The sequence below is a fragment of the Oncorhynchus gorbuscha genome, linkage group LG16 (genome assembly GCF_021184085.1).
Source record: "Oncorhynchus gorbuscha isolate QuinsamMale2020 ecotype Even-year linkage group LG16, OgorEven_v1.0, whole genome shotgun sequence".
Classification (NCBI taxonomy): domain Eukaryota; kingdom Metazoa; phylum Chordata; class Actinopteri; order Salmoniformes; family Salmonidae; genus Oncorhynchus; species Oncorhynchus gorbuscha.
This window is the reverse complement of record NC_060188.1, coordinates 84,487,254-84,496,642: the sequence shown is the minus strand read 5'-3', so window position 1 is coordinate 84,496,642 and position 9,389 is coordinate 84,487,254. Positions and strand designations below refer to the sequence as shown.

The 9,389-nt window shown below is 41.8% G+C and overlaps 1 protein-coding gene across 5 annotated transcripts in view; it reads right to left on the bottom strand.

Annotated features, from left to right (window-relative positions):
• The window catches only part of LOC123999259 (ras-GEF domain-containing family member 1B-B-like), a 40,436-nt gene that overhangs the window by 848 nt on the left and 30,199 nt on the right, over positions 1-9,389 (bottom strand). For all 5 annotated transcript variants that reach the window (XM_046304842.1, XM_046304841.1, XM_046304843.1 and 2 more), the window contains exons 3-10: positions 7,724-7,846; positions 7,401-7,538; positions 3,467-3,682; positions 3,201-3,275; positions 1,264-1,356; positions 1,012-1,114; positions 392-663; positions 80-276 (exon numbers count right to left, since the gene is read on the bottom strand). In XM_046304842.1, coding sequence (XP_046160798.1) covers positions 80-276; positions 392-663; positions 1,012-1,114; positions 1,264-1,356; positions 3,201-3,275; positions 3,467-3,682; positions 7,401-7,538; positions 7,724-7,846 — 1,217 coding nt within the window. The remainder of the gene's footprint in view (positions 1-79; positions 277-391; positions 664-1,011; positions 1,115-1,263; positions 1,357-3,200; positions 3,276-3,466; positions 3,683-7,400; positions 7,539-7,723; positions 7,847-9,389) is intronic.

Sequence of the window (9,389 nt, the reverse complement as noted above, 5' to 3'; positions counted from 1 at the left end):
AGTGCAAAACCTTGATTGAAGTTGACATTAAGTTAGTAAAGTGAACTAAAGTAAAGTGAACTAAAGTAAAGTTACACACCTGAGAGACCTCCGACTGTCCTTTTCCAGGTGGTTCTCTGGACCTTCGGTCTCATAGGAGGCCAAGTGCAGCTCATCCTCGGTAAAGACAGGTGTAGTGACCAGGTATTGGAGGATCTTCCTGTCTCTCTCAAAGGGACACATCACCTGACGCCACACCAGGAACTCACTGACCTGCTTCGCCAGGTCCCACAGTTTCTATAGAGAAACAGGAAATGAATCGCCCATTTGCCCACTACTAAAAGCATAGTAGAAGATGAGTATTGTCATTATCAATAACCCCAACAATAATGTACATTACAGTAAGACTCACCTCAAAGTTCACATGACCGTTGGGTAGTCGGCTGGCACATCCTTCATTGAGGAAGTAGATGTCCTTGATGAGAAGGCTGAAGAATGGAATGACTATCTTCTCCTGGTTGCTGTGTGCTGTAATAGACCTCTGGGTGGCTCCTCGCAGGGCAGTACGGTAGTTGCTGAAGTTACTGGAGGGGTCCATTTGGTGCTCCAGTATGTCAAATTTGTCTGTGTTGACTTTGCTCCAGGTCTTCTTCAGTCGGGACACAGGACTCATGTTCATTCCGCCTATGTGGAGAAGAGACCAGGGTTTGGGGATCAATTCCACTTCAATTCAGGGTTTGGGGATCAATTCCACTTCAATTCAGGGTTTGGGGATCAATTCCACTTCAATTCAGGGTTTGGGGATCAATTCCATCTTAATTCAGGCTTTGGGAATCAATTCCATTTCAATTCAGGGTTTGGGGATCAATTCCACTTCAATTCAGGGTTTGGGGATCAATTCCATCTCAATTCAGGGTTTGGGGATCAATTCCATTTCAATTCAGGGAATTCAGGAAGTAAACTGAAATTCAAATTCTTAGCATACTATTGCAGAATATATAAATTATTCTAGAGCCCTGTATTGTAACTTACTGATGATGGCCATGAGTGAGTTGAAGTTGCCGATGTTATAGCATTCTCTAGCCACATCTATGAAGAACTCCAAGGCCCGGGCTCTATGCTTCTTCTTTACAGGCTGGAAGGAAGAGAAACACAAAACCATGGGAACAGAGTCAGAAAGAATGGATGACAGAAAGAGAATGGTTGTGGGGAGAGATACAGAGATAGAGAGCGAGAGCAAGAGAGAGAGACAGAACGTAAGTAAGAAAGACAGAGAGCACTCACCATGCAAATTTCAGTAGCCACCAGGTAGCTGAGTCTGTTAAACCAAGCTACATAGGCCTCCAGGTTAGTAGTCTTGCGTTTTCGGAAGAAACTCTGAGGGGGAAAGAAAGTTCATGGTTACTTTTCAACTTATTATCGAGCTGAATTACAACATTAAACTGCTGTTGGAGCAATCCAGTGAATTCTGTTAATTTTCTTGTAAAATGAACGTGGTCTAGAGTTGTTTCTCTCAGTCAGTTCTTGGCTACTTGTTGTGATGTACACTGTTGATGTGTCACGCCTTGGTCTTAGTATTTTGTGTTTTCTTTAATTATTTGTTCAGGCCAGGGTGTGACATGGGTTTATTGTGTTGTCGTATTGTTTTTTTTTGTAGGCATTGGGATTGTGGCTGATTAGGGGTGTGTCTAGCATAGGCTTGGCTGCCTGAGGCGGTTCTCAATCAGAGTCAGGTGATTCTCGTTGTCTCTGATTGGGAACCATATTTAGGTAGCCTGGGTTTTACTGTGTATTTCGTGGGTGATTGTTACTGTCTCTGTGTAGTTGTTCACCAGACAGGCTGTATAGGTTTTCACATTCCGTTTGTTGTTTTGTATTTCTATAGTTATTTCATGTATCGTCAAAGTTTCATTAAAGAACATGAGTAACCACCACGCTGCATTTTGGTCCGACTCTCTTTCAACAGACGAACGCTGTTACATGATGATTGTTAACAGGCTAACACAATGATAGTCAGCCACAACACATTCGGTAACCTCCCCCTAATGACTGACATATGGTCTCTTATGCAACCAGTGGAAGGTAGTGGACAACGTTATGTACACGGTAGTGGACTACGTTATATACACGGTAGTGGACTATGTTATGTACACGGTAGTGGACTATGTTATGTACACGGTAGTGGACTATGTTATGTACACGGTAGTGGACTATGTTATGTACACGGTAGTGGACTATGTTATGTACACGGTAGTGGACTATGTTATGTACACGGTAGTGGACAATGTTATGTACACGGTAGTGGACTATGTTATATACACGGTAGTGGAAAATGTTATGTACACGGTAGTGGACAATGTTATATACACGGTAGAGGACAACGTTATGTACACGGTAGAGGACAACGTGGACAATGATATATACACGGTAGTGGACTATGTTATATACACGGTAGTGGACTACGTTATATACACGGTAGTGGACTATGTTATGTACACGTTAGAGGACAACGTGGACAACGTTATATACACGGTAGTGGACTATGTTATGTACACGTTAGAGGACAACGTGGACAACGTTATATACACGGTAGTGGACAACGTTATGTACACGGTAGTGGACAACGTTATGTGGACTATGTTATGTACACGGTAGTGGACTATGTTATGTACACGGTAGTGGACTATGTTATGTACACGGTAGTGGACTATGTTATGTACACGGTAGTGGACTATGTTATGTACACGGTAGTGGACTATGTTATGTACACGGTAGTGGACTATGTTATGTACACGGTAGTGGACTACGTTATGTACACGGTAGTGGACTACGTTATGTACACGGTAGTGGTCTACGTTATGTACACGGTAGTGGACTACGTTATGTACACGGTAGTGGACTACGTTATGTACACGGTAGTGGACTACGTTATGTACACGGTAGTGGTCTACGTTATGTACACGGTAGTGGACTACGTTATGTACACGGTAGTGGACTACGTTATGTACACGGTAGTGGACTACGTTATGTACACGGTAGTGGACTACGTTATGTACACGGTAGTGGACTACGTTATGTACACGGTAGTGGACTACGTTATGTACACGGTAGTGGACTACGTTATGTACACGGTAGTGGACTACGTTATGTACACGGTAGTGGACTACGTTATGTACACGGTAGTGGACTATGTTATATACACGGTAGTGGTCCAGGCCTACCTTATGGTTAACCAAGGGATCTTTCACACCAAAAGCTTGGATGAACTCCTCTGGTCCAATAAAACTCAGTCTGTCCTGGAATTGGAAAAATCATAAGGTATAAACTCAATATTCTTACATTCACGTTACTTGATGGATCAAGTTTATGTATAAGAGAAACTTTAAGTTAACAATAACTTCTAATTCAAACAGAAATGCCATTCAGTTTCAACTTCTCTGAACACCACATGTCTAGAAGGTACATATACAATATCATCTCTCCTTACCAGTTCAATGTGTGTGAGCTGCTGGGCTAGTATAAAGGCATCATCACAGACACTGAGGACATCATGCCGATGTCCGTTCTGCTGCTTGGCCTTCAGAGCGGTGGGTCTCTCTGCTGCGGAGGCATTGAGCGTGGCGATCGCCTCCTCATACTGACCCAGAGCCGCCAATCTCTGGATCAACCGCTGAGTCATCTGCTGCATGGCCCGCCATGAGTACTGATATAAACATCATAGAGAGATATGAGTACTGATATAAACATCATAGAGAGATATGAGTAGTGATATAAACCATCATAGAGATAGGAGTACTGATATAAACATCATAGAGAGATATGAGTACTGATATAAACCATCATAGAGATAGGAGTACTGATATAAACATCATAGAGAGATATGAGTACTGATATAAACCATCATAGAGATAGGAGTACTGATATAAACCATCATAGAGATAGGAGTACTGATATAAACATCATAGAGATAGGAGTACTGATAAACATCATAGAGAGATATGAGTACTGATATAAATCAAAGAGAGATATGAGTACTGATATAAAACATCATAGAGAGATATGAGTACTGATATAAAACATCATAGAGAGAGATGAGTACTGATATAAAACATCATAGAGAGATATGAGTACTGATAAACATCATAGAGATAGGAGTACTGATATAAACATCATACATTTACATTTAAGTCATTTAGCAGACGCTCTTATCCAGAGCGACTTACAAATTGGTGCATTCACCTTATGACATCCAGTGGAACAGCCACTTTACAATAGTGCATCTAAATATTTTAAGGGGGGAGGGGGGGTGAGAAGGATTACTTTATCCTATCCTAAGTATTCCTTAAAGAGGTGGGGTTTCAGGTGTCTCCGGAAGGTGGTGATTGACTCCGCTGTCCTGGCGTCGTGAGGGAGTTTGTTCCACCATTGGGGAGCCAGAGCAGCGAACAGTTTTGACTGGGCTGAGCGGGAACTGTACTTCCTCAGTGGTAGGGAGACGAGCAGGCCAGAGGTGGATGAACGCAGTGCCCTTATTTGGGTGTAGGGCCTGATCAGAGCCTGGAGGTACTGAGGTGCCGTTCCCCTCACAGCTCCGTAGGCAAGCACCATGGTCTTGTAGCGGATGCGAGCTTCAACTGGAAGCCAGTGGAGAGAGCGGAGGAGCGGGGTGACGTGAGAGAACTATCATAGAGAGAGAGGAGTACTGATATAAATATCATAGAGAGATATGAGTACTGATATAAACATCATAGAGAGAGATGAGTACTGATATAAACATCATAGAGAGATATGAGTACTGATATAAATCATCATCAAGAGAGAAATCAAATCAAATGTTATTAGTCACATGTGCAGAATACAACTGTTGTAGACCTTACAGTGAAATGCTTACTTATGAGCCCCTAACCGACAGTGCAGTTAAAAAAATAATGTGGATAAGAATAAGAGATAAAAGTAACAAGTAATTAAAGAGCAGCAGTAAAACAAATAACAATATATACCGGGGTTGCCGGTACAGAGTCAATGTGTGGGGGCACCGGTTAGTTGAGGTAGTATGTACATGTAGGTAGAGTTAATCTACCTACACTCAGTGACCAGTTTATTAGTTACACCCCCCAGATCATGAAAATGGTTTGCTCCTACAGACAGTGAGTCACATGGCTCGGGGCTTGCTATATAAAGCAGGCAGACAGGCATCAAGGTATTCAGTTACTGTTCGATTGCTTCCTGGGCTTTTCACACACAAGTGTCTACGGTATACAGAGAATGGTGAAACAAACAAAAAACATCCAGTCAGCGGCAGTCCTGTGGGCAAAAACAGCTTGTTGATGAGAAGTCTAAAGAGAATAGCAAGAATCCTGCAAGCTAACAGGCCTGCCACAAACTGGCAATAACGGTGCAGTACAACAGTGGTGTGCAGAATAGAATCTTGGAACACACAACTCGTCGGTCCTTATCACAGATGGGATATTGCAGCAGACGACCACACCGGGTTCCACTCCTATCAACTAAAAACAAGATGCGCCTCCAGTTGGCACGCGATCAACAACACTGGACAATTGAGGAGTGGAAAAACATAGCCTGGTCCAATGAATCCTGGTTCCTGTTGCGTCATGCCAATGGCAGAGTCAGGATTTGGCGTAAGCAGCATGAGTCCATGGCCCCATCCTGCCTGGTATCAAAGGTACAGGCTAGATGCGATGGTGTAATTGTGTGGGGAATGTTTTAATATATAAAAAAAAATATATATGCCAGGCACACGTTACAGTCATGTGTGCATACATTCTACGTATGGGTGGTCCAGGCACACGTTGATACAAATTGAGCAACGTTTGAATGCCACACCTTACAGAATTCATGCCCCAAAGAATTCAGGCTGTTTTGGAGGCAAAGGGGGGTCTGACCCAGTACTAGATGGGTGTACCTAATAAATTGAGAATGTACTGTATACGCATACTGATATAACAACGTAAAGAGGAGCTCAAGTTATGTACTGAACACAACGGAAAGAGGATATGAAATTTAATATATGTATCGTATATTTCTACATATTCTACTTCAGCACAAACAGGAAGGAAAATCAATATCCATAGATATCATATACTTACAGATGTAAGATCTTAGTGTTACGTCCGTCGTTAGAAACTAGAATGCCCACCCAAATCATACCCCGACCTAACCAAATAGAGAACCAAATGGAGAAATAAAAAGGCTCTCTAAGGTCAGGGCGTGACATTTAAAACTTGTAGTGTATTTGAGGTTTTAAAAGGCTTCTGAAGTTTGTAATTTCCACTTTGAAATTTCAGACTTGATTTTCCCTTGTGAAACATGTATCAACCCTTACAAATGTTCATTAATTATCCACATAATAATTAACATTTCCTGTTGTTGCAGGATTCCTTTCCTGCTGTAGAAAACACACTCAAATTACGATCCTACATCTGTACATCAATGTATACTTGTATAGTCACAAGAGAGAGAAATCAATATCCAGGAATATTTTTATTTGTGCTGATACAATGACGAGGGCACTGAGTTCATTATCTGGCTCTGGAATGTGTGACCTTGTTATGGGTGTGTATTTTCACCTCCTATGCTACAAATGTAGGATTTTAATTTGATCACTCTTTTGTTGCTGACAATTTTCCGGCACAGCAAAACATTAAACTTATTGTGTATTCAAGGTTTAAAAAGTATTCTAAAGTTTATAATTTCCACTTAATATCAGACTTGATTTACCCTAAAAAATGTATAAACTCTACAAAAAATGTCCATTCAAAATACACATAAATAATTCACATTTCCTGTTGCTGCAGGATAATTTTCCTGCTGTAGCAAACGGGCTCAAATTAAGATCTGACATCTGTATCTATACTGATATAACACATATAATACATGGAACACGTGGAACCCATGGAACACACAGAACACATATAATGACATACAGTAACACGAGTGACACACACAGTACCAGTCAAAAAAAATTCAAGAGTGTGCAAAGCTATCATCAAGGCAAAGGGTGGCTACTTTGAAGAATCACAAATATAAAATATATTTTGATTTGTTTAACACTTTTTTGGTTACTACATGATTCCATATGTGTTATTTTATAGTTTTGATGTCTTCACTACTGTTCTACAATGTAGAAAATAGTAACAATAAAGAAAAACCCTGAAATGAGTAGGTGTCTAAATAAGGTGTCTGATGTCAAACTCAACTGTAACTGGTCAAATTAGATGTCTGATGTCAAACTCAACTGTAACTGGTCAAATTAGATGTCTGATGTCAAACTCAACTGTAACTGGTCAAATTAGATGTCTGATGTCAAACTCAACTGTAACTGGTCAAATCAGATGTCTGATGTCACGTCTATTGTCATCTCTAATGAGTCAGTCAGTTGAAGGTTATGTCAGGGGGCTGACCTCATCTCCTCTGGCCAGATGATGGCTCATCTCTTTCAGGCAGTGCATCATCCTCTCATCTCTGAAGTCATAAGGAAACGTCTCTGTCCACTCAGTCAGCAGCTGCACGATCTTTGGGGCAACGTCCCGTATTCTGATCTGAAGACAACAAGGAGAAAGACATGCCAGTGTGAGACAGACTGTAAGGAGGTGGTGTCCACTCCTGGTTGTTAAGAACAACTGTGTGTGTGTGTGTGTGTGTGTGTGTCTGCGCTGTGTGTTTGTGTGTGCGTTCCTGCAGGTTTGTGTCTGCGTGTTTGTCTGTGTATGCATGCGTGTGCTACCTTATCAAGCAGCAGGTCTCCAGATCGATGCTGCTCCACACACAGGTGACAAAGCCGAGACATGAGCTCATAGGGGTGGAGGAAGAGACGGGAACTGAGCAGGAAGGTGAAGACATAGGACCTCTGATGGAGAACAAGAAAAAAGATAATCAACAACAACTCATGTTGTCATCAACCCAGTATCAACCCAGCATAAAGCCAGTATCAACCCAGTATCAACCCAGTGTCAACCCAGAATAAACCCAGTATCACCCCAGAATAAACCCAGTATCACCCCAGAATAAACCCAGTATCAACCCAGTATCAACCCAGAATAAACCCAGTATCAACCCAGAATAAACCCAGTATCACCCCAGAATAAACCCAGTATCACCCCAGAATAAACCCAGTATCACCCCAGAATAAACCCAGTATCAACACAGCATAAATCCAGTATCACCCCAGAATAAACCCAGTATCAACCCAGCATAAAGCCAGTATCACCCCAGCATAAAGCCAGTATCAACCCAGCATAAAGCCAGTATCAACCCAGCATAAAGCCAGTATCAACCCAGCATAAAGCCAGTATCAACCCAGCATAAAGCCAGTATCAACTCAGCATAAAGCCAGTATCAACCCAGCATAAAGCCAGTATCAACTCAGCATAAACCCAGTATCAACTCAGCATAAACCCAGTATCAACTCAGCATAAACCCAGTATAAACCCAGCATAAAGCCAGTATAAACCCAGTATCAACCCAGCATAAACCCAGTATCAACCCAGCATAAACCCAGTATCAACCCAGCATAAAGCCAGTATCAACCCAGCATAAAGCCAGTATCTACCCAGCATAAAGCCAGTATCAACCCATCATAAAGCCAGTATCAACCCATCATAAAGCCAGTATCAACCCAGCATAAAGCCAGTATCAACCCAGCATAAAGCCAGTATCAACCCAGCATAAAGCCAGTATCAACTCAGCATAAACCCAGTATCAACTCAGCATAAACCCAGTATCAACCCAGCATAAACCCAGTATCAACTCAGCATAAACCCAGTATAAACCCAGCATAAACCCAGTATCAACTCAGCATAAACCCAGTATCAACTCAGCATAAACCCAGTATCAACCCAGCATAAAGCCAGTATAAACCCAGCATAAACCCAGTATCAACTGAGCATAAAGCCAGTATCAACCCAGCATAAAGCCAGTATCAACTCAGCATAAACCCAGTATCAACCCAGCATCAAACCAGAATAAACCCAGTATCAACTCAGCATAAACCCAGTATCAACCCAGCATAAACCCTTGGAACTTGGAACTTCCGGGTTGGAGCGAGCGGTCGCATCGGCACTTCGCTCCGCAGGTAGTATAACTTTTTCATTACATTTCATTATAGTACAACGATTTGTCTAATCTTAGCAATTTCTTCTTAGCTAGCTACATAGCCGTCTTTGTATCAAAGATAATTGCATAATTATCGTATTTCGTCGTCCTAACGTAGTCTTCACTGCTATTTGCCCAGCAGCTAGCCAGCTAGCAAACGCCCACCGATTAGCAGCACTGTAGTAACTATTACACTCAACTGAACGACTTGATTAGTGTAGTGTTAGCTAGCTACATAGCTGTCTTTGCTGTCTTCGTATCCAAGATAATTGTGTAGTTTTGAGTGTGTAGTCTTAGAG